The sequence below is a fragment of the Aythya ferina genome (genome assembly GCF_964211825.1).
Source record: "Aythya ferina genome assembly, chromosome: 33".
NCBI lineage: Eukaryota > Metazoa > Chordata > Aves > Anseriformes > Anatidae > Aythya > Aythya ferina.
The window spans coordinates 1,233,876-1,259,068 of record NC_140330.1 but is presented as its reverse complement, the minus strand read 5'-3'; the positions used below and the strand labels follow the sequence as shown (position 1 = coordinate 1,259,068).

The 25,193-nt window shown below is 46.3% G+C and overlaps 1 protein-coding gene and 1 long non-coding RNA gene across 3 annotated transcripts; one reads left to right on the top strand and one right to left on the bottom strand.

Annotated features, from left to right (window-relative positions):
- Window positions 1-5,550: 5,550 nt before the first annotated feature.
- On the top strand, window positions 5,551-24,232 carry GMIP (GEM interacting protein). Of its 2 annotated transcripts, none has more exons than XM_084501700.1 (21): window positions 5,551-5,795; window positions 12,033-12,126; window positions 12,228-12,303; window positions 13,132-13,195; window positions 13,882-14,007; window positions 14,271-14,335; window positions 14,756-14,866; window positions 15,107-15,187; window positions 15,584-15,772; window positions 15,892-16,029; window positions 16,426-16,616; window positions 16,936-17,048; window positions 17,822-17,908; window positions 18,176-18,274; window positions 18,360-18,499; window positions 18,772-18,960; window positions 19,065-19,202; window positions 19,308-19,504; window positions 20,062-20,356; window positions 21,843-21,963; window positions 22,453-24,232. In XM_084501700.1, the coding sequence occupies exons 1-21, from the start codon at window positions 5,774-5,776 to the stop codon at window positions 22,959-22,961; spliced, it is 3,045 nt and encodes a 1,014-aa protein (XP_084357826.1). In that variant the 5' UTR covers window positions 5,551-5,773; the 3' UTR covers window positions 22,962-24,232. The 2 variants fall into 2 exon arrangements, with proteins under 2 accessions (XP_084357826.1, XP_084357825.1); XM_084501699.1 differs by lacking the exon at window positions 5,551-5,795 and adding an exon at window positions 8,443-9,780.
- On the bottom strand, window positions 20,750-25,152 carry LOC311425730. Its single transcript, XR_014686410.1, has 2 exons — window positions 24,566-25,152; window positions 20,750-23,808 (listed from the first exon to the last, which is right to left on the bottom strand). It is a non-coding gene; the product is annotated as an uncharacterized lncRNA (long non-coding RNA).
- Between the last annotated feature and the right edge of the window lie 41 nt (window positions 25,153-25,193).

The following is a 25,193-nucleotide window of genomic DNA, read 5'->3' as shown; positions in this document are numbered from 1 at the left end:
CAGATGGCAGAGATAGCCTGGGAAGTGAGTAATTTCATAACTCCCGAGAGGAATGTGGAAAATCCGCATCGGCTGACACCTGCCTGGGGTTTCAGACTCACCCCACGCAGACGGCACGTAGCTCCGCTCCCCTGCAGGGGTTGGCACGGGGTAGGACACAGCAGAGCCTCCGGAGCCCCTCTGCAGCCCCCAGGAGGGAACAAGGAGACTTTTCGGGCTCCATCAGCACACACCGAGATGCTGCGGGACTTGGAGTAAATGGCCAAGAGATTTCTCCCTCGGAGAGGTCATGGCTTTTTCCTGATCCATCTTTCAGCTGAAGACTGGCAATGGAAGAGGTGGAAAATGTTCTCTACAGGTTGCCCAAGACAATGTTTTTACTTGCAGATAAAAGTATGGTAAATAAGAGAGACCAATATGGAAACGCGGCGCCTTTGCATACGGATATTTGGGGCTTGTTTTGATTTCCGAGTTTTGCTAGGAAAAAGTTTCCTAAACTCGGGTTTCTATTTGCTGAAAAGGGTAGAATGAAATTTGGTAATTAAAACCTAGCAGGATGAAGAAGCTAGAAACCTAGAAGCCACTGGATACAGCTCTCCTGGATCAGAAAATGAATAAATGCTGAGAGCATGGGAAGTCATCTCACCCCCTCCATCTCTTTCCACATTTTTCATCTTGTGTCTCCAGCAGCATTTACAGAATGCTGCTCCTCTTCTCTTCGATGAGCGAGAGGCGTGCTCAGGACCTGCAGGACTTTGGGAATCTGCTCCCAAAAACATAGCCTGAGAAAAAAAGCTCACCTGGGGGACTGGGAAGTGCAGCATTGCAGCCGTGCCATGAATGGGACAGGAGCCTGGGATGAAGCCGGTGCTGCTCAGACCGTGGGCAGGTTGCCCCACAGCAGGATCCTTCCACCGGGCCACGACTCCGAATTTCTGGCTGCTGTCTGGGCTTCGGTGCAGAGCCCTGTCCCTGAAGACCGGGGCAGCCGTGGGGACCCCATGGCCAGCGAGGTGCCTCGCGTCGCCAAACACCTGAGAGACATTGACGGGAGATTTCAGAACTTACGGGAGCTCTTCCGAAAAGGTAAACCTTTAAAAATCCATTTATTTGCTTACAGCTTAACGTTCAACACATCCCAACCGTGGGCAAAAGCAACCCAGCGTCGTTCTTGCTGCAGTATTTAAAACCATGAATTTAGATGGCCCTCGGATAATTTAGGGTGGCTTCTCTCTGTATGGATATTTAATTATTCAAATGCCTTCTCCTGTAATGAATTGCATCAACAGATCAAATTTCACAGCACTTAGCCATCTAAATGCACAAGTTTCCTTCAAATGCAATGCAAAAAAATACCCAAGTGCTACCGACAACACTGCAATTACTTGCAAGTGAGTTAAACTGGCTGAAAAAAAGGGTGTCTGCGATGACTCCGTTGAGAGAACTGGGATTTTTCAGAAGTGCTGTGCGTCCCTGCCCTGCACACCAGCATTTTTGTCCTCCCTTCTTCCCAGAACAGCTCCGTTCCTGCAGGACTTGTACCCCAGGCACGCCGAACGAGTCAGGTCGGTGATGCTTCTCCAGCCAGCTCCTAGCTGCGGTGGTGCTCATAGCTTGCTTCTAACAGCCCCCAAACCGTGCCAGCTGAACGTGGAAATTGGGCTTGCCTGGGCTGGCTCTGCTTTGCTGGCTCCCTCTCCCTCACCGAATATCTGAGTGCTCAGCTCAGGTCTGTGTTTTTCTCTTAAACCCTTCAGATGTAAAGACACAAGGATGTGCAACAGTCCCACAGTAGGAACCAGGATGTTTGGTCTTCAGGGTTTGTTATTTTCTGGTTTGCAAATAATTTCAGTATTTAGGAAGAACAGGGTACCTGTGCTGCACCACTGAAGCGACTTGTCCCTGGGAGAAGTGAGGATGAGAGTTTATGCATGCAAAAAAAAAATCATAATTTTTCCCCTTCTTGATTTTAGGAGAAGTTTTTTCAGGCCCTGTTGAAGCCAGACTGGCAGACCTCCTGCAAGCCATCTCCTCCTTCCTGAACACGTACCCTGCTTTGACTGGGGATGCCATCCAGCCCGCCGTAGCGACCCTTATCACCAAAATCCATGGTAAATCCAAAACCTTAGAGAACTTGACAGCTGCTGTGGTCACTGCCTTCTGCTCAGTGCTAATGGAAAGCTTTCACACCAGGCTCAGCACACGTGCATGGGTATATAAAGCACATGTTACTCCCAAAGCTGAATTCAGCTGTAAGTGCTGAATTCCTGCATAACGCTGTGCAAAATGCTTGTACACGTCTGCTTGTGAGAGCATGGCAGGAGGAAAATAAGATTGATCCACAGAACTGTAGGGATAGTTTCTTTACACAACCCTTGGAGGTCGCCAGGGCACCACACACTAACTAAGAAATACTGATAACAGCCTCCAGGAAATAAGAAATAAGAATAATTACTAATATACTAATATATGTATATATATAAAGAAGAAATAAGTAATATTACTGTTCTACTCCACTCTGACCTTCTTGGAATATGAGTCTTTAATGCTCTTTCTTTTCCTGCATTGTATATTACTTTCTTGGGAGCTCAGATATACTGAAATCTAGTGGAAAACCTCACCTGAAATCTAGTTGGTTGAAAACACGATGGTTTCTGGCCCTTGTTTTGGGACCAGGTGAGCTTCAAGAGGGAATACTGAATGTCCTGTCTCAATATTCTGCCGTATGGGCCCCACAGAGCAGAGTTAGCACTGGCATGAGGTTCTCATCAGGGAACTGGAGAAAAAAGAAAGTGCACCAACTGAACAGCTGCTTTCACTCTGCGGTTCCTTTCCTCCCCCATCTTCAAAAGCCTTACTGAGGTGAAAATATATTTGACTTATAAAATAGCAGAAGTGACGTAAAAGGAAGTTTAATGAGATCTGGTGGTGGGCTGCTCCTGGGTATTGTCAGAGTGCACAGTAGTAGCTTGCCATTGTACTTGGTCTAAAATAGTAATTCATAAAATTAATTCTTTAGACAAGCAGTATGAGTTTGCAGGCTGCTCTGGGGGATCTCAGTAACACAAGAGCTGAAGCAGCTTTCTGCTCCACAATCAATGGTGATTTGCCTACACCAGCAAGTGGAAATTGCTGCTAAGGGACCGTGTTATTATGCTGTATAAAAACCCAGGCTGCCTTGGAAGTGGAAGATGAACCCTATCTCAGAAGCTCTTGTGCTTCCCTTTTATGCTCCTCTGATCTGCAAAAGAAAGTTTGGAGTTTTACCATCCCTACTCTTACAACAGGGAAAAAAGGGCGAGACACAGGAAAAAAAAAGGGTGAGACACACTCATTCAGCAAGAATGTTTGGGAGACAGAGTGATGAAACTGGGAATTTGGATCATGAGTTGTATTTCTGGAAAATGAGGAGTCACACCCCCCTGTCCTCTTTTAGCTTTTATTAGCTTTTTTATTAATCGGGAACTGGGGATGTTGACATACTCTGTTGCAACCCTTTTGGCTATAAATACCTTTGCAGACACACTTTTTATAGCTTTTATCTGTAAATACGGCCCTTTACAAACTGGATGTGATAATTACACTGAGTAAACCTACCTGTAATTACATGGGTTGAGTATACGGAGCTGAGACATGGGCTTGGAAAGCTTTGATGGGAGAAACTCATCGCCTTGACAGCCTGCTGATCCCAGCAGCACCTCACCGTGGCTGTGCATCCTCATTCTCCTGCTGCCTTTTAAAAGTAAATCGTTAATTCCTGAGTCTGAGCAGAAATCACCGGAGTTCACACATGCCACAGCCACCTGAGCCTGAAACATTCAACACAGAAGCAGTAACTCAAGGATTCCAGGAATTTTTATGTTTTTAATGTTAAATGACTGTTAATGATAGAAAGGTCAGCCTTAGCTATGACTTGTTCCTGGCTATATGCTGTTAAGTATTGGGGGAGAAACCTATAGATCTGTCTGCCACAAAGCACAACCACAGGGAGAAATTTTGCAGAAGAAATTCAGCGGCATTATTTCAGCCTCCAGCAAATGCTGAGGAAAGGGAAATGATTTTGGGGAGCTCAAATGAAAATGTTCATAATGTGCCACAGCAGCTGTAGGATCGGACTTCCCACTCCAGAGACAACAATAAAAGAAAGGAAGATCACAAAACTGAGTTAGAGTTCAGGAGGAGGAAGAGGAAGAGGAGGACTTAAGGGAACTGTCATGTGTTGTGTCCCCAGTTGTGTATTTAAAACCACAGAAACTTGTAAAAAACAGTCAGCCCCTGCACTTTAAAAATACTGTTTTCACTCAGATTTGCAGGAAACCTGCCCCTTTTTACCTACCTGCAAGTAGCTAGAGTGTAGGATTAATGCCCCCTAAAATGGGCAGTGCTTTCCTCTGCTCCACACACCAAACGGCCTCGGAGGCCAGAGCTCATGCTAGGAAGGAAGATAAAATGAAAGGGATTTAGCACTGTGATTTCAACTGATTTGAATCAATATTATATGTTCAGGTTGCATAAGAAAACAGAGCTTTTTTAATTATTCATGGTTTAGTCAAGAACAATAGCTTCACTGCTTAGCACAAGCTTGGTTTTTTTGGCTGTCACATTTTTTGCCTTCGTTTTCTCACACTAATATTTGCAGAAGATAACGTTCCCTTAAATTTCTGCTTGCTTGAATCTTTGAATAAACATTTTCTGTTTCCCATATCACAGCTTCATCTCTAAATTCTCACCAAATTGAAGGCGAAATTAACTGATTTTAACAGCAGCACTGCTAGCTAGGTTCTTGCACTTGGTAAATCAGTATTTTGTAGCCAAGGTGCAGCAAAACATCCAGCAAGGGGGATGGATGGGTGGGATGTAAAGGCTCACCCCCCAGCCCAGGGTCTGGAGAATGCTCCCAGGCTGAAAAACATGATACAAGTGGCAGATTTTTTCCTTAGCTTATCAAAAACCTACAAAATCAGGGTTTGTTTTTATTAAAGAACCAATCCCCCAAAGGTTAGGTTTCAGTTTTGCTGGGCTAATGCTCCCCGGCTGAAAAACATCTTGATACAAGCGACAGATTTTTTCCTTAGCTTGTCAAAAACCTACAAAATCAGGGCTTGTTTTTATTAAAGAAACAACCCCCAAAAGGTTAGGTTTCAGTTTTACTGGGCTAAAACCGAGGCGGGCTGTGATCTCGAGAAGGCTCCCTTACACTCTTATACCACACATGAATAGAGTGGAGGAGCGGTGGAGGACCCCCCCGGTCTCTTTCCACCACCTCCTGGTCACCTGCCCATCCCAAACCCACCCCTCGTGGCCTGGCATCACCTTTGGGATGAGATCCACAGCCCCTTAAAACAGTGGCCATGTTTTTGTGAAAAATCCTACACCCGTGGCAAACCATTTGGGGTGAAACTCAGCAATGCAGCAGAGGCTCGGAAGTTCGTGGGCATAAGCGAAAAACGGACCCCAGAATGGTCCTTTCGGTGCTGTGTGCCAAGACTGAAATGAGTTATGCAAATGGGATGATCAAATAAATGTGTGCTGTGCACTGTTTCCCCACACGGAAGCGTGTCTGCAGGAAGCAGATTTGGCTGCAGCGGCCGCACACTCACCGGCGGCGCCCCTGCCACTTGTTTCGGGCAGGTCCCCTTCACATGCAGCCTCCGGATCATCTCACAGCATCTCCTCCGACCAGGAATTCGTGTTTTGCTTAATTCCGCCGCGATTCAAAGCTGGGTAGTTTGGGATTCTGCTGCTTTCAGACCAAAACACTGAGGATTCAGCCATGGGGGACCCAGAACCAAGTGGTATGTGATGGCATTGAAACAACCTTTTACACTCCTTTTATACTTCTGTACAACCTTTTATACTACCTTTTGTACAACCTTTTATACTCGCTTTAAAGTAAGCTTTTGGGGGCAAGGTGTGACGTGAGTGGCAGATCAGCCTGCGAGCCACTTAGCAAATATAGGTGATAATGGGGTTTCCATGATGATCCTGGCTGCTGAGCTCATTGAATCTTTCTCTGACGGATCAAATTATTTGATGTATCTGTGCTGGACATTGACTTACGTAAGAGGCAGGGATGCAAACTGCCTTTTATTTTCCAGGAGGCAGCAGGTAGAGCTTTCTCTCAAGAGATTGGTACATCATGCTGGTACTTGCACATCGTTTGTTCAAGTCTGACGAAACTTTGCTATAAATCCTCGTCATTAAAGGTGTCAGCCTAAATTATGAACATAATTAGCATGAATCTGAGTAACAGTTACTGAGCGTGTAAGAGTTTTCTGTACCAAGCTTGAATCCCTCCTGCCAGAGGCCCGTGTTCAGCAAGGGCCAGTCCCTGGCACTTTGGAGAGAGGTGGAAAAAGCTCCCTGGCTCTGTAATCAAGGAAACACAAGAAGAAACATTAGACCTTTCCCTGCTATTATATTTAAATGCTACATTAACTTGTAGCTAGAAAATTCATTATTTCAGCTCGCCTTTCACTTTCCAGCAGCTGGGTCTTGTCCTGTCTTTGTCATAAAAATTGGGAAAAAAAATAGCTAAAAGGATTTCTGTATCTCGTGACCACATGCAGGGATAATGAAGGGATGCTTCACTGTCTTTGATAAGCTGAGTTTGCTTACAGGTTGTATTGTGAGAGTAGTTTTCCATGCACCTTTGCCCCACAGACTGCTTCGGTGTCTTCAGCAACACCACCATATGGGCCCCACGAGTGACTTTAAGGTCTGACGTGCTCACCATACAGCACTGTGCAGAAGCACGAGCTTTTTTTCTGCCTGAAGTTCCCCTTTCGTACACACCCAGGGCTTGCAGAGGTCCTCTTTGCACAGCATTGCATGTGAACCTCCTGTTAGGCAACCACCTGCCGTGTCCCTCTCTGCTTCTCAAGGCAGGCCTCCAGCCTGGAGGAACGGCATCCACGCCTAATTTGCTCAGCTGTTTTCCCCAGTGGAAGCAAAACCATTTCTGAGGTCACTAAAGACTGCAATTAATGTCTGTCTGCCTTAGTCTGTTGCTTTATGATCATCATCTCATTGACCACAAGGAGCAGACATCTGTTTCTGAGACCTCTCTAGAAGCCCACGCGTTGATTAAAGCTGTATTTTTATGTTAAAAAAGGTTTCACCGACAAACCCGTGACCAAGAATCCCCTCCAGAATGGGGTATATCTGTAAGTCCTCTGAGAAATCGAAATGAGCTGTATCCACAGAATTCCTTTTATCAACAGAACCTCCTGTTTTAAAGGGAGGTTGTTCAACAGCTCTTGTGCAAAACCAAGATGACTGGTGTGAGTTATTTTGCTCAGTTTTATCTTTTTAGCCAGTAAGTGTCCTAGATTCATTCTTCTATTACTAACTGGGAGTTCCTTCTACTGCTTTCCAGTACTGGAAACATCTAGTGGGCTTCACTGTCAGCCTAAATCCTTCTTAACTGTGGCTGACATTTCCTTATTCTTAATATTAGAGCAACAAGAAGCCAGAAGTTTAATGCAGCTCTTTGATCATTTAAAAAAGTGAGGCTTAGTAAGCAGCTGAACACTGCATGGTGCTGCAATCTATCAAGACACAGCTCTGCCAGCTGTAAAGAAAAGTATTAATGAAATAATCTCATTTTTATTTTGCAAGCTAATGCACCTGTGCTAAGTTTCTGCTGTCAGACATCTCAGAAACATCTGCAGTTTACACTTTTTTTTTTTAAATGAATTGATGTAGTAAGTGGAAATTCTCCTTTTTCTACACTGACATGTTTCATTAATCCCCTTGTTAATATGTACTGCTATTTAAGACATCTGTCTTTGTGGGTATTTCCTGTGATCACACTGTTCAGCAGCAGTCCTGACCTGCTCAAGAATTAGCTGATTTTGTAAATTCAGTTTGTTCCAGGGCTTTTGAACGAAGATAACATGAGAAATCAGAGCAGCAGATGGGAAGTGGTCTTGGTTTTGCAAAACCATTGTCGAGAAGCTTGGTGTTCCAAGGCTGTTCTAATTCCAGGCAGAGAGATGCTGACCTAGGCAGCCTTTAACAGCCTGGTTAAAAAGGGAGGATTTCACACAGAAAGAGATAATGAAAATCTGAGTTTTCAGACCTGAGCTTTTGATTTGGCCCAATTTGTTGCAAACCATGCTGTGACTTAAGAGCGAGTGCATTTTATGTAGCTGCTGCTGCGATGTGCAAGTCTCGTGCAGGGGATTTGCTGTGGTGGAGAACTTCGGAAGCCGCGCTGCAAACTGCAAAGCTGAGTGCAGAGGAGGAGGAAGGCGCTACCAGGAACTCTTGAGACAGACTTGCGATATTCGGTCGACTGTGCCATGCTGAATTCGGGCTCAGACATTTATCTCATTTCACGGTAACCCTAGCTGAGAGGGAAGTGATGCTTCTGCTAAAACTGCAGAACAAGGGCTTCTAAAAATACCCGTGGCACTTTGCACACCCACCTCTGCGGGAGCTTGCTCTCCCCGCGATGGCAGCACAGGACGAAGAGCAGCAGGCTTCCCGGACGGTCGATGCACATCAGAGGACAGAATCATTTCCCTCGAGACCCACAGATGGGGCAGAGCTTTGCATGACGGCTGGTCGGCTCCGGTGTGAGGTTTTCTCCAGGATGCAGGTCCAGCGCTGGTGCTGGGAAGGATTTCTGCCCTGTTGCTGGAATTGCTTGATGTCAGGGAGAAGAAGGAGGGTTAAACAATAACCACCATCAGAGGACACAGAAAGGAAAATATTTGCAGACTGGAAGAATGTGATAACATCCATTTTATATTCCAGGGGCAATATTGTACTAATTTCTCAAACCATCCTTTTGCTTTAGGACAAAATTGCGAGATGTTTGGGTAGGCTCAGTCTTAGTCACTTTACCTGCTGTTGGGATAACCACGTCCTTCACAGTGAGTTGTGTACAGGACTCTGAGTTTTTCAGGTGAAAAAAAAAAAAAAATTGCTATCCAAGCAGACCTTTTTCCCCACTTTCATGAATCAACTCTTTGCCCAAGAGCTAACAGACATGGTGAAGAACTGCCATATCTTTATGTATATATTCTGAAGGGAATGGAAAAAAAAAAACAGTGCAGGTTATCGGAAAAAAACACTGCAGGAATAGGAAAAAAAACAGCGCACAGTATATACCTGTGAGAGAATCCCTTGTCAGAACCCACGCTCTCTTGGATTATCTGGGTAGCTCTTATTAAAGAGTAGTATTTAAAAATAGTTATATGGCATGCAAGCAAAGCATTTGAAGCTGTTATTGCATTTCTCAGTGAGAAAACTGCATCAGGAAGCCTGAAGAGCTGCATAAAGAATAGATGAAGAAGGAGAATGAGGATGAATATAAGGAGAATAAGGAGAATAAGGTCCTTCAAGAGAAACAAGACTAGGAATGTGGGCTTTCAATCACCAGAAGAGCGAGCTTCTGCATCAGCATCAGTTGTCACTGGGATGTCCAGTGAGATAACTGGCCTCGAAATGAAGCTTCCATCTGTAAGTGAAGCAACAGAGTCACAGGGAAGTGACAGAAAGGACTGAACCTGCATCTCCATCGGGCCTGGAGTCCTATGACCCCGATGCTCTGTGAGCCTGCGACCTGATCCTCCCTGTGAGCAGGATTTGACAGATGAATTTGTGGATATTTATGGGAGCCCCTGCAAGCCTGCCAGGCAAAGGTGGACAGAGGTTTGCACATTTAACGGGTGGGCTTGATTGCAGGAAGGGACACCTGGATGGTGTCTGGCAGCTCAGCTGTGGCGATACATTTGAGGCACTTCATTTCCTTCGGGAGATATGCACAGGGTGCGTAGGGATCAGGGCTAATCGGTGCTGCTGCTGAAGGACAAGGGGAATATAAAGGGAAGGGGCTGCACATGGGGAAGCACACGCTTAAACTCATGAGAATGCAGCCAGTGACATCGGCTACAGCAAGGCTACCTACACTCCTTGGGTTCGACTTGTCTAGCGTCCTGCTGCTGTAAGCAAAAAGATAAGCAAAAGATTTGTGAGAACTCGAGGCTCTGGCTTATCTTACCGTGCCTTACAATGACTGCTTTCAAAAGCGAAATGTTTCATTCTGCTCGTCACCAGCACCGCTAAATTGAGTCATTCCTTCCTGTTGTACAAGCCTCCACTAGTGGTAAACAAGAACTTGAAGACGTCTGTCTGCTCAAACAAAGTCATTAGAGCCGTCAGGATTCACGTTAAATTAACACGCTTGGATTTGTTATGCCTTGGATTATGAAATATTTGTGCCTCTTCTAGAGAAAAGGCGTGAGGGGTTTGGCAAACCCCCTGTGGATCCCCTCTGGGCACTGGCTGAGCAGGGTGGGAGATGTGGGTTTAGAGACGTGGATTTTGTGGGTTTATCACGATTAACCAGGACAGGCACCAGGTACGGCTCACAGCATTAGCACCGCCAGTGCTTTTAATCCCTTCCCCAGGTCTTTCTGAATGGTTTGTTGCAGTTCCTTCAGGTTTATGGTAAAAAATGAGCGGCTTCACACATTTTCAGCGTCCCATTCGCTTTTGGAGTAAAATGCTCATAAAACTCTTAAAGAGCAAGGCCAGCAAAAATCTGAATTATTTGCTCAAAGGCAAGTAAAGCTCAGAGTGTTCCAGCTCATTTCTGGGTGCAGAAGTGAGCACGGCATCTGGTCTGCACCCCTCTGTGCTGAAGCACACCGTCAGCGTCCCACCCAGCCTTCTTCACACTTTTTTCTGTTTTCAGGCTCATAGATGGGTTTAATTCACACCCCCCTTTTTTTTCTTTTTTTCTTCCTGTTGCTGTTGGTTAATCATGGTTTAAACCACCACGTTTGTAGGCTTCATGGTATGGCAGCTCCTGGCTCAAAAAGTCTGTATTTTTCAGGACTGACACAAGGCCCAGGAGTAGCTATAGCTAAATGAAACACAAACTGACTTTTCCACCAAGCATCATTCAAGTGACATTTGCAAGCACTTGCTCATTTTGACAGCAAACTCAACTACAAGTGAAGCAACTTTAGATTTAGGTCAACCACATCCTGTTTCCTGGAATGTCAAAAGGACAAAGAACAGTGAAGTTTTCTTTTGTTTTTTAACACTTGTGCCCACTTTTTTATATATACATATATTTATTTTATTTTTTTGCAGTGGCTTTCAGCCACTGACTCAAGTCAGGCTTTCAGCCTGACTCAACATTAGTTCCTGCCTGCAGTGACAAATGCACAACTGAGTGGAAAGTGAGATTAATGGCACCGATCACCTCACATACATTGCATGTGCTTACCTCCTCCGTGCTGTGTGTGTGACTGCAGGCAGGACACGCTTAGACTTTACGAAGATCTGTGGCAGGAACCCATTGCCCCTCGTGTGGGAACGAGTCCGATTTATATTTTTCATGCCCAATAAGTTGTACCTGCTGGGGACTGAACGAGATGCAGTATTTCATGATGGGGATTATCACCATAAATAAGCACGTATGAAATATTGGGGAAGCTCTGCACATTGCAACACGCACGTGATGCAGAAGGAAAGGGCGACTTGTGCAACTCGGCCCGCGCACCGCTCGACTGCAGCCACTTCTGCTGCTTTGCCCTGCACGTGGTCCTTTGGGGCATGCTGTGCTCCATCCAGGTTCAGAGCACCCCTCTGCACCCCGTGAGCCCCTCCACCAGGTCTGCCAGTGCACTGCCAGCCCCGAACCAAGCACAGTGCCCTGGCTTCAGCTCTGCGCAGCTGTAACAAAGATTTCTGTGAGCTTTTCACACATTGGGTCTGTTTGCAAGCCCTAAAATATCACAGGTATCTTCTGGGGACGCCTGCAGGCTCATTTTCCAGGGGGTCCTTCCCAGGGAAACCTGGCAAACTTATTGCTCAGTGTTTTCTTTTAAATCCCATCTCATTTTGGGCTTCACCTTACACTTTGCCTGGCCATTGCAGTTTGTCACTATGAATCCACTCAGAATAGCAGAGCTCAGCTGCATCCCCCTGCAGCTCTGGAAACCGTCCTGCAGACCTCAGGGAGCTCTGGGCTGAGTGCTCCAGTGAAACAATTTCTTCTCCAACCCCAGGTCTCAACAGTCAAGAACGGGTACCTGAAAACAAGAAGCGATACAGTGAGATATTCCGGAGCCTGGACGACTTGGAGATCTCCATCGGCAACGCGTACGTAGAGATACGGGACAGAACCACTTCTCTGGGTCTTTGCAGCCCTAACTTATCATTCCTTTTCAATTTATTTCACGTCATTCCTTTTCATTTTACAGGACAGTTGATTTGTTCATTGGTGATGCTGACAGCACTGACGACACAGACCTGTCTGCAGAAAAAGAGATTGTTCCGGTAGGCAAAGAATTACCCATCTTAATAAAAAAATTAACAATGTCTTTTGCCAAAATGCACATTACTCCAATTGGTTTTTAGGTGACCCTCTGAAAAAAATAGTTATGGCTTTTACTTGAGTAGACAGAAAAGAATTGCATAACATTTGGTTACTGCAGTAATGGTGGTGGCAAAAGAACGGACAATATTTAGTGGGAGCATTCAGGCATATAGGATAAATAGGATAATTAGGATTATATCATAAATAGGATAATTTTTTCTATTTATTTATTTATTTATTTATTTTCTGAAAAATGAGATGTGGAGATTGCTGGTTTAAGTTCTGCACTCTAAGAAAAAGACCAGACAAGGGAGCAGACCTAAAATACGTATGAGAGTCATGCATCAAAAATTTCTAAAGCTCTGGCTTTGACAAACAGAAGCCCTTTAAAGTAGAATTTAATGGTTCTTTTGCTTGCTTTGGGCAGTGTGGGTCTTTTGGGGGTAATTGGCCTCATTTCATGCCCTTCTGTGTAAACAAAGGGGCAAGGAACTTAATTTTTCTCTGACAGCCACTGTCCTCATGTAATCATATTATCCTCAGAGCTAAACTTAAAAAAATAATAATCAAATATTTTGTGATTCATAATAAAATAAGAGCTGCCAGCGTTCAATCATAGCACTCCTTTTCCAGCCCTGATCTCTCTGCATTAACAATGTGCTTCCTCCACGTTTCTGTTCATGGCAGACTTTTTATTCTTTTTTATTCTTTTTTGAAAAATCCTCCCAACTTCTCACTACTCCTTTTCCTTCACCATTTTCCTCTTGTTCTTTTTTCTCTCCCCACAGCTGAATGAAAGTTTCTGCAAGAGCAAAAGCAGTTCAGAAAAACAAGCGCACGCAGACATGACAGGTAAGATCACAAATTAACACGATTATGTGAATATTTCATCAATTAATGTCTTGTTAGGAAGGTGCTCGTGACGTCCTGACTTCCAATTACTGAGACCTCAGTCTCAAAAGGTTTTAGGCACAGCGAAGATCTTTCTTTGAAGCACTTTTGTTGCCCACTGGGATGATTCTCTTTGGGTCTGTGCTTGTCACTGGCATCATAAAACACAACACTAATTTTTTTTTTATATGAAGTCCCCACAGAGGGAAAAAAAAAAAAAAAAAAAAAAAAAGGAGATTTTCTAAGCTGCTTTCTCACAGGTTTCAACTTAAAATGTATTTAGATTTGCTTACTGCAGCATGATGTAATTATCTTCTTCTAAGGAACAAGAATACTTGCAACTCCATACGTTGTCACCCAGAAATGCGTTAAGTTCCCCACTTGTGGTTTTCAAATTAAATCAAAGCACTAATTAAAAGTGGGGGTGGAGGAATACACAGGTCTAAACCACCTGGAACTGTACGGTTTGACAGGTAGGACAGCATGGGATTGCCATGAAATAGGTCATGATGATTGTTCAGGGAAAGACCTCTTTTTATGGCTGTTATCTGTGCATTCAGAGCACCAACTCCAATTCTTGCCACTCCTGGGGGAGCCTCTGTCCATCAGTTAGAGCCACGCTGAATCTGGATTTTTTTTTTTCCCAGTTGAAGAGGCAGATGAAATGCTGATTAAATGTGAAGGTGGCATTGATGCAGCCCTCGAGTATGCCAAAATGTGGTGTAAATATGTCAAAGAGCTTCTCAACTGGATTGAAAAACGTCTGAGCTACGGTGAGTCAGTGTGTATGGTACCAGCTGGGAGTTCGTACGTTGTCTGATAGCTTTTTTTTAATTGTAGCCGAGAACATAAAATTGGAAATGAAATTATAGCAGTGAGAACTAAGCCAAACATTTACCTTTTACTTCCTTTGCCCAAATAAGAAGACAAAGAGCTTGAGTCAGATTTTTTCTTTACCTGAATGATCCTACCTGGCAACACCCGGTGTTCACAGCCACCCCTGCGGCTGTTAACGTGCTGTCTGATCCTTCCACAGAAACAGAGTTTGCCAAAGGGATTGTGAAGATAGCAGAATCGGGACGAAATGCCATCATCCAGCAGGTACGGGTCCCCGGGATGTTCCTGCTTTGCTGCGTGGGGTTTCCTCCAGAGTCCTACACGGAGCAAACGCGAGGCTGTCCACACACGTGAATGTAAATCCTACAGCAACTAACCCTCCAAAAACCTTCCTAAACTTCTCAGTGTTGGAACTATTCCTTTTTTTTCTTCTGTGGGCTTACAACACAGGGAGTGATTGCTTGGAGAATCAGAGGGCAGGAAGTCAGCACGATGCTGTGCAGCATAAAAACCCTTCTGCAAATCTGTGTCTGAAATAAAATACAATACAATGCTTGCTCATTTAACCAGTGCACACAGCTCTAGTGTTACCGTAATAAAGTTTGGTCATAGCTCATGAATTTAGGAAAGCTGGAGTGGTTATCTGTCATTTTATACCTTTTTTGTTGTTGTTTTTTTCTGCAGTCCAACATGCCTCTTCGAGCACTCTATGCAATGGTCCTAGAACACGACATTAAGGTTGGAAATTCAGCTAGTGAGACCGTGGGGTTGCTCCAACAGAAGGAATTCTACCAGGTACTGGATTTCTGCAGAGAACAGATTACTTTGCTGGAAAATCAGGCAGTGGTAGCTGCTGAAGTGCTACAGAAACCTAACAGGAGTGGGGTTGGGGGAAGGAGAGATGGAAACGCACACCAGGATTAAGGGAGAAGGAAGCACCTTGCAAGGCTTGCTTTCTATGTCATGCCCTCATCTGCCAGATATTTTTTCCCACCTCTTAAGAAACTTGCCATCCTAACTCTGACTCCCCTGCAGCCTCTGTCAGCCAAGAAGAACGAGATTGAGAAGTGGAGGAAGGAATTCAAAGACCAGTGGACAAAGGAGCAAAAGAGGATGGTAAGAGGCTGAAAGATGGGCCTGACCTTTATGCTGGTCACAGCTCAAAACACTGAAAACAAACGAAAACGTAACCATTTTGCAAATTTGTAAACGTAATTTGTAAATGCAAACATTTACGAACAAGCGATAACTAAATAGTGTAATATGCATCCTGCCAATGGCTCCTAAGGAGCGCCTGAGCTTTGAGAGGAGAGGAAGGGGGAGTGTTTGGAGGATAATATCTGAAACAGTCCCTTGAAGGACGAGGCAGGTGCTTTCCTCGCGAGAGGAGCCCTGCTGTGATTTGTTCCTCCTGCGGCCCCACGGGGACCCCTAACCCCACGTGGATCCCTAACCCTACGTGGATCCCTAACCCTATGTGGACCCCTAACCCTATTTCTTTGCCTGTCCAAGAACGAGTCCTTGTCATCCCTGCGCAAGTCCCGCCTGCAGTACGCGCAGCGCTGCGAGGAGCTGGAGAAAGCCAAGTACCTGAGTGCCAAGGCAGAGGACGAATACCAGAGCGCAGCAGTCGTCAACCCCAGCAGTGCCAGCAAGCAGCTGGAGAAGCGGCGCCGCTCCTGCGAGGAGGCACAAGCCAAGGTGACGAATTTCGGGCCGGCTGCTGTTATCCCCATGCAGCCCGTGAGCTGTGTTTTGGCAGCTCCCTTTCCATCCCGGTGACTTTCTCCTCCCTTTGCTCTGTTCCCCACCCCGCACAGGTCCAGGAAACAGAAGCCCTGTACAAGATGTGCATTAACGACGCCAACTTTCGGCGGCAGGAACTGGAGAAAGTGCGGGCACGCATCGTCTCCCACATTCGGAAGCTCATTTACCAGGGAGACGAGGTGCTGACATGGGTACGTGTAATTCCTCCTTCTCATAATTTCTCCTCCAACCCTCATTTCAGAGAAAATCCTCTTTGGCATAAGACCACTTCCCTCTTATTTTTATTTATTTATTTATTTTACCCAATGCCTAACCATTCTCCAGCAAGAGAAATCAGACGAGCGCTCTGGACAGCGCTTTGTCACCAACCTGCTGCTCAAACACTTCTCAGATACATAAGAATATTTTCAATTAGTACTGCTTGCAGGACAGATATCCAGAAAGAAAAGCTAGCAAAGCAAAAACAAGCAACAGCAACAAATAATTTGTTCTGTCCATCCTGCAGAGCAGAATAACGACATTCAGCAGAAGTACAGGTAACGGAGGTGGGTAATGCAATGCCTTTTATTTTTTTTTTCCCTTGTAAGGTCACGTTAAGGATGTTTAAGCAGCGGCAGACTCAGTCAGAACACATCCCGGTGGGATACCAGCACCTGGCCGAGGTCTGCAAGCCGTACAAAGTGGGTGAGAAGTACCTGGAGTTCATTCAGGCTCTGCAGAAGAAAGACATTCACATGGAAGTGTTTGAATTCGAGTCTCTTGCTTCCGGAGGGCAGAGGTAAGGAAAAAAAAAAAAAAAAAAAAAAAAAAAGGTGGAAGATGAAAGAGTGGTTATCTCTATCATTTGCCAAAGGTTTGGATCACTCTGTTCTCAGATTGGTGCTGCTTTAATTCCCATTTTTTCCTGTGAATAGACAAGGTGAAATTAGATTAAACGAATGTTTCCTAGTTTTACACAAGCGTTTACTCCTTGAAAACTTGGCTTATACCCAAAAGCTGCCTGAAACAGACGTCTTTTGGCATCCACGAATCTCCTCACAATGCAATATTGCTCGTTATTCTTCATCTCTGGAAAATCTTTTGCGACCCCTTCCCAGGTCTCCCCCCAGCAGCAGGAAGAAGATGTCACTGCAGCACACGGGGGGCAGCAAGGACGCCAGCACTCCAGAAGACACGTCCAGAAGGCAGTTCTCCCCAAATGGTGAACAGAGTAGGTTGAATTTAATAAAGACCTAATTTTTTTTAGAGTCATCGTAGTTTAACTTAGATAGTGGTGTAGCCAAAAAGAGGTGGGAGATGTTCTCTGATCTTTCGGGCAGTGTTTAAGGTTTTGCTCAAACTGGGAGAGATTGTGCTGCCGCTTCTTACTCTTGAAAAACACAGATTTTCTGGGAGTTTGGCTTGAATTTTGACCCAAACCTGTATAAAGCCAGTGGCACATTCGTAAACCCATCCTTAACTCAGGCTCAACTGTTGCTGGCAGGAATCGTGTCAGAGGATGAACGGCGATGCAGCTGGGAGCTTCGTGGGGCTTTCACAGCTGCTGTTTCAGCTCAGCCTTTCTTTAAGTGTATTTATATCATTCTAGCAAGGAAAATTACATTTCTTTACAGGTTTAAAAATATATTTCACTGTCTAACAGCATCTGTAACGCACCCCTTTCTGGAGTAGAAGCTGTCAACTTTTTCTAATTTATTTTTTTTTCTAATAGAAAGGGCATTATCTAGATGTCTTTATTATCTAGATATCTTTTGAAGCCTAACTTGTTCAGGACTGATTGCTGCTTTGACTTACTGAGCACCTGCCTGTTTTTCTTGCTTCAAAGGCCATTCACCGATAAATATACAGATGTTTTGAGAAATAATTGCTAACAATAAAGATCCAGTTAGAGGCATTCACAGATCACCTCAGCTGAAGGCAATTCTTAGCAATTTCCCCAGGAGGTTGGAGGGGATGTTTGGTCACTGTGCCCATCTCCTGCAGGTACAAACAGATCCCTCTGCAGTGACACAGAAAGCCTCGGTGGGAGCTGTGAGTCCCGATCCCTGGACTCTCCCAACTCCAGCCCAGGTGAGAGCTGCACAGATTCTTACCTAGGATTTAAAACAGACACAAGTAAATTATTTTAAAATTTAAAAACAAAACAAAACAAAACATTTTTTTAATAGTTTCTGTTTGTTTTATTTGCCTTTTTTTTTAATAGTTTGTTTGTTTTACTTGCCTTTTTTTTTTTTTTTTTTTTTTTTTTTAATAGTTTGTGTTTGTTTTACAAGTTGCTTTTACTTGTAGAGGATCACAAGGATGAGACCAGCTCTTTGCATTTTCTCTCTTCTCCAGGAAACTCTAACAGGAAGCTGCTGAAAGCTCCATCCACCGGCACCATGTCCTCTTCGGACGATTTCGAGGAAAGAGATTCACTGCAAACCTTTGAAAACGGTGAGCGACCTGGATATCTGACTCAGGAGCTGAACACCGCGCTTTCCTGCCCAGTTACCAGTTAATTTTCGTGCTGTTTCTGCAGAAAATGGCTCATCCCAGCAACAATTCAGGAACATCCTCCTCTCCAGCGCGGCTCAGACCCACCGGCTCAGGAAGCTGCGGGGGCCATCCAAGTGCCGGGACTGCGACAACTTCATGGTCAACGGCTTCGAATGTGAGGAGGTGAGAGCTCAGCCTTCATCACAAGCACCTCGTGAGCAGCCTGTGATCATCCCACTGGAGGTCTGAGGGGATGAAAGGCCCCCCTGTAAAGTTTTGTGTTTTTTCTCCTGACACCAGGCATGTTTTTCAGTGCATGGGTATGCTGCCAGTTGCCCAAAACAGCCCCCTCGTACCCCAGGAAGGGACTTTGGTAGAGTGGGAATAGGAAAAGTCCTCCAAGGAGACCTGGACTGCAGCTAGAGCATAACTCGGGGGGATTTCTGCTTTTCCAGTGCTACCTGGCCTGCCACAAGAAGTGCCTGGAGAGCCTGCTGATCACCTGCGGCCACAGGAAGCTGCCCAACCGAGTGCCCCTTTTCGGCATCGATTTCACCCAAGTTCCTCGAGACTTCCCCGAGGAGGTCCCCTTCATCGTGGTGAAATGCACGTCGGAGATCGAAGCTCGTGCCCTGGGAGTGCAGGTGAGTTGTTCCCGTGGGTGTTTTGTCTCAGTTGTCATCACCTTCTCCGATCTGTTCTCACTCCATCCCAAACTCCTGATCTATTCCCTTTTTCCCCAACGCAGGGGATCTATCGGATAAGCGGGTCCAAAGCCCGGGTGGAGAAGCTGTGCCAGGCCTTTGAGAACGGCAGGAGCCTGGTGGAGCTCTCCGAGCACTCCCCCCACGACATCACCGGGGTGCTGAAGCATTTCCTGAAAGAAGTGGGTACCAAACCTCCGCCAGACCACCACGTTCAGCCCTCCACATCCCTCAGCCCCAGGCCAGCAGGATGAAGTGACACAGTTTCCCCCCTCCTCTCACTGCAGCTTTCAGGACCGGTGCTGCTGTACCAGCTCTACAACAGCCTCATCGCGCTCGCCAAAGAGATTCAAAAACCCGGGGAAGAAAGGACGGACTGCGCCGGCTTCCCTTCAGACCCCATCCAGAGCATGAAGGACCTGCTGAGCAAACTGCCTGGAAGCAACTACAACACCCTGCGGCACCTCATCGCCCACCTGTACAGGTGAGGAGCGTGCTGGGGGCGTTAGGTGCTGACCCCGGGGGGCCACTGCTGAGACCCCACTGCCAGCTCAGCACCAAAAGCATCCAAGGTGAGCTCCTGGGCTTCCTCAGCCTGGGCTAGAGCCAAGCAGGAGGCTGTGAGGAGGGTAAGAAGTCATTGGTGGGAAGGAGAGACTTGCGGCAATTAGGAGAAAGTCTTAATGACCAAGCTTGGTCATTAAAATACAAGAAAAAAATATAAGCAGCTCCTTGCTGACAATACTCCGTAGTTTAAGTGCAGAGCAAGAGGTCACGTAACGTGAATCAGGGCCCTCTCGTGCAGCTCAGAGCGGGGGTCCCAAGAAAAAAAAACTCTCATTAGAGCTGCCTGGACAGATTTGGGCAACCTTGGGGATTTTTGTCTTGTTTTTGTGCACAGACCAGAGCTCTTTTTCCCCTGTAAAAGCTGGGGTTTCTCTCTCTACTAGGAGATGTGGGGCTGGTGCATTCACTCTGTGTACTCAGTACTTTGGGGCTGAGAGCTGGGAAGCCCCTCACAGTCCTGTTTCCCTTCCCCAGGGTGGCAGAGAAATACGAAGAGAACAAGATGTCCCCAAACAACCTGGGCATAGTGTTCGGGCCCACCCTGATCCGGCCAGGCTCGGGGAGCGACGTCTCGATGTCCTGCCTCGTTGACTCCGGGTACCAAGCCCAGATCGTGGAGTTTCTCATCCAGAACTACGAAAGGGTGTTCGGGATGGATGACCTGCCTCCATCCTTATCCCTCAGCTGTGAAAACCCCTCGCAAGAAGCACCGACAGAAAAGGATGAAGGACACCAGAGCCCAAGCGCAGTCCAGAAAATAACCCTAGAGGTAGAGCTGCCAGACGCTGAGCTGGGCTTGCTGACCCTGCTGTAGGGACAGGAAGGCAAACTGGCAGATAAAGAGAACTTTATTCACAGGAAAAAAAAGCTGTTCGCTGTCAGGGGGTTACTCCAAGAGGAAGGAGCAGAGAGCCTGTTGCACATGGAGTGGGAGAACTAGAAAAAAAAAATATATATATATAAGCTAGAGATCACTCATCAGCTTCTCAGCCCACTCTGGACAGTGGGTTTTGCTCCATGGTTTATATCCCAGTCATTCTGAAAACTTGTGGGCTTCTCCATGCTAAATTACTCGGGACACTGCTGTTTCCCTGTGTAAACAGCTCGACAATTTTGGAAGCAGCTACATCAGAGCCAGCAGGTTCCCTGGTGGAACCCAACAGGGCTCTGCTGCATTCCTGATCCCTGGCCGTGAATCCTTTTTTTTTTTTTTTTTTTTTAATTATTTTATTTTTCCTGAGGGCTCTGAGTTCTTCCCCAGCTCCATGGTTCTCTCCTCACAATAGTTCACACATACTTCACAGCACTTTAAAAAAAAAAAAATTGGCATAACACCCCCCCGAGCCAGAAATGGCTGCTCTTTCCTTTCCAAGGCTAGTGTGATGAGTGAAAAAAAGAGGAAATTACTTTCCTAAAGTTAAGCCAAAGGGAGTTGAACCCTGGTTTGGGGCTCTCTGCCTCCTGCAAGACAGCCCGTCTGCCACAATCACACCCATGCCAGCCGTGTAGAAACACTGAGGAAGCAGAAACTGGAGTAACTGTGAAGACAGATGAAAAAAAAAATAATAAAAGAAATCACCAACAACCACCAATTCCATCCCTGTGTGCAGAAATCCCACAGGGTTCATAAACATCCACAGAAAGCACTGAGATGTGCACAGCTATTGCCTTGGACTATTTTTAAGGGCATTTTGCAAACGTCCGCAGCGTGACTGAATCCTACAGGTGTCACAAGCCTTTAGGAAGGGGAGTTGCTTCTGAGGGCACTCGTTTTGTGATTAATAAAACCGACTTCTGGAGCCCCTGCCCCAGGTGTCCTGGTCCTTGTGCAAACTCACACTGGTTCCACGCGAGCTCCAGCTCCCAAGCATCCCCGTGTCCTTCCCTCACCTGTCCACCTGCATTCGATCATAATTTCCGTGCTATAATTGCTTGGTTTCAGATGTTTCCCCCTTTCTATCCTGAAATGTGGCACAGGAACCTTAGTCCCAGCACACGACCGCTTTCTGGGCGGGTTTTGTGGCCTGGAGGCTGCTCTTGAACCAAAATATTTTCCTCTGGCCCAGCCCTGGGACCTTCTGCATGCTCCCTCCCTACTCCCTCAAGTGTTATAGATAATCTAAGACAAATCAGGGCATTTTCTACTTAAGTTTTTGCTTCCATTCACTGGGCTATAGCAGCAGTCGGGGTGAAGCGGGAGCTGTCTTCATGTCAAATGAGCGTCCTGTATAAACACTCCTGGCTTTTTCCAACAGAATTTCTCCTCCCAGCACGGTTTAAGCGTGGACAGTGTGTCTGATAACTCGTCTTCCAGGGAAGCCGTCAGTGAGCTGACTCTGGAGGGAGCCCCCAGCCCATTAAGCACGGATGCCCTAGGTAAACGAAGCGGTGGTCTTGGTGCTGGTGTAGGCTGCCTGGTACCATGCTGGCTGTGTCGTGCACCTCCTGCCTCCATGGTACACAGCAGGGGAAGCGTAGCCGGGCCTTTTTCAGCATAATTATTCATCACTGAGTGCAGAATAGCACCACAAAGCTTGCCTGGCAGTGCAAGCACGTTTTCTGGTGCTCACAGGTTTTCTGCCTCAGCTCCCAGCCCCACAGCCAACTGCCAGCTCTGCTGGCTTTGGTGTACCGAGGACAGCTCTAAGAATATAAACCTGATTCATTCCTCGTGCCTCTTCCAAGCGTGCATCTCACATTTCTTCCGATGAACAAAGCTGTTAGAGGGTGGAGCTTTCGCCTCGTGGTGCAGCAGGGCTTTCAGCATCCTTTCTAACAGCAACAGAAATCCTCAGCCAAAACTATTTGCTGCAGTAACCCTGTCTCACTGCTCTAAGATAACTATTTATTTTTGTTGTTGTTCAGAGATGAATACGAGCACTGGCTCCGAGCTGGAGGACCTGGAGGACTCCGTGCAGGAGAAGACCGACAGCGATTCGGACACTGTCATGGGCACCCAGCCCAGGGGCCATTTCAGTCGGCAGCCTGTGAAATACATCCGCGTGCAGGCAAAAACAAAACCAGTCATTCCCAAGCCTTCCAGTTTGCCCTTGAGGACTACCACGTTATCCAGCATGGCCACGGACACCGGTGCAGAAGGCAACGCCACCGAGAGCAGCTCCATGGCAAAGGATGTCCTGGGGGAGAGGACTCGGAGCAGGAACAGCTCGCCCGACACCAGCACGCTCAGGGGCCGCTCAGGAGGCAAACAGCAGCTCAAACACTTTGAGATCACGGAGGAAACCGCCAGGATCATCTCAAAGCTTAAAGCCGACGACACTTCAGCATCCCCAGAAGGTTCTCTGGAAAGCCTGGGGTCTGCTGAGAAAGAAGTGAAACTCAACCCAGAGACGCTCCCGGAGCAAAGCCCCTAAAAGTGACGGCAAAAAGCAGCAGAAAGGGGACTGAAATCCCACGCCACAATTCCTGTGGAAGGATGGAATAGCAGCGGGGTGAGAATAACATCCTAGCAGTTGCATTTACAAAGCAGGCTGGAGAAAAGGCTTCTGCTGGGAACTACCTGGAATTTGAGCTGGCCCAGGCTTTGCTTATTTGTCAGCAAACCCACACGAGCCTGGTGTCTCTCTCTGGAACGTGCCCAGTTTAGCACGAAGCACAATAAAGGGAAAGGAAACACAGATTGTCTGGCTGGAAGGATGTAGCCTGGCAGGAGGTAACTGAAATGTAGGACACTGGGCAGAAAACATCCCCAAGTGGCCGCTTTCTGGCAGCTGCAACAAGCACTGATTTTCCTTGGTTTTATTTCACAGCATTTTTTAGCGTAATGCTAATAAAACAGGGTGCATGGGCAAAGCACATGCACTCCGGATGCCTCCGTTGCTGGAACTTCCACTCGCTGGTCAGCACAAAGACGTTTTATAAAGGGGAAAGACACTGCCAGGCCCACTTCCCCAAAACATTAACCCTTTCCCTCGAATCATTTCGAGCTTCTGCAGTCCTTGTGATGCCGGTGCTGTCACAGAGGGGCTGAACCCCCAGCAGATGAGAAGATCTTCAGATCAGTCTTAAAAGGAGGTAACCCCGAGGTGCTGGGGCTCCGTCTCACCCCAAGGATCCTTTCTGCCCCCAGCAGCAGATTTTCTGCCCACCAAAATGGGACGGGAGAAATCTCGGTCCTACAGTGCCACCTCGCGACGGCTCATCCTGGGGATAGCTTTGCGCTGTAGGATGGGCCATGCTACAGGTTCCCTCGGCGTTGTGCTGTGTATACAGTGTAAATATAAATACGTTATAAAGTTCTGGTTTTACTCTGGAAAACAACCCTGCACTGGGGTTATTTTCAGTGATAACCACCAGCTGCAAAGACACTAGCACGTGTATGAAAATGTAAGAGCTAAGTGCTAAAAGAAAACATTACACTTTCCCAGCCAGCTGAAGAGGTTGAACAATCCACCTTCCAGGTCTCTTTCATCTCATCAACAGATATGTTTTGGTCTTAACAGAATTGTAAAAGAAATGCTAATTCTTTAGCATCTCTTTCTTCTTCGCATTTGTACAGTTTCGCCTAAAGAGAGTTTGCATCTCTGGAGCAATGTACATTTGTTAATATATTGCTTTGAGTTCTGGCGTACTAAGTTATCTTTTACTGTAGAGCGTCTGTAATAAATGACTGGGTGTTTTATTATGAGCTTATCCTGTGTTTGCTAAACGAACATAGTGAAGGCTTAAGTAAACACTTAGTGGGCTATTATTGTGAGTGCCAGCTGCACTCAGGTCTCTATAAACCAAAGTGTAAATTGCTCACAATAATTCATAATCTGAGGAACCAGCAGAGCCAGAATAGGCTCCCTGGTAAAATGCTAGTTTCCTTTTGAACACTTAAATAGTTAAATAGGAGAGTTGCTCTACAAGGAGAAATGTTCGGGGCTTGTACAGCACTTCTGCCCTCTGCTTTTCCTTCCAGCAGTCCAATGCATACAAAAAGTCTATTAGAAAAAAAACACACACTCACTCTTACCTTGTAGCTCCTCGTTACTTGCTGCTTTCTGCAGAGCTGGTAATTTGTTGGGGCTGAGAGCTGCCAAAGCATCGTTTCCAGCCGGAGCTGTACGGCTGCCAGGTCTCACTCACACGGGGAGAGCTTGGACGCAGCAGCAGAAACCTCTCTCCTCCTGCTTAGGATGGGGATTTTCTGTCATCCAGCCACAGCTAACACAGTTTGGTTTGGAAAGTGAAGTGCTGAATTTCAAACAAGCTTGGCAGGGAGGGGAAACATCATTTCCTCATGTTCTCCCCCCTCCTTGACTCTATCTTCACTTCAAAGGAACCTCAGCCGCACATACGTATGGCAAGGGACAGGCACCAGTCCTGGGAAATGCTGACAAGGAACCACCTCATCATCTTTTTTCCTCATTCCTACTACAAAGCTGGAGCAGGGAAACTCTTTAAAACCTCCTGTCAGCTCCTAATGTTGCCTGCAGCCAGCTGTTCTCACAGCAGCACCTTGTGGAGCTGCCACATCACAGCATTTGCCATGCAGCTGATAGCATGAAACCAGAGCAATCTTCTCATTTGTTTATTTTTTAATCAGCAAAACCAAACTATTTCAAGCTTTTTTTTTTTTTTTTTTTTTTTTTTTTCCCCTC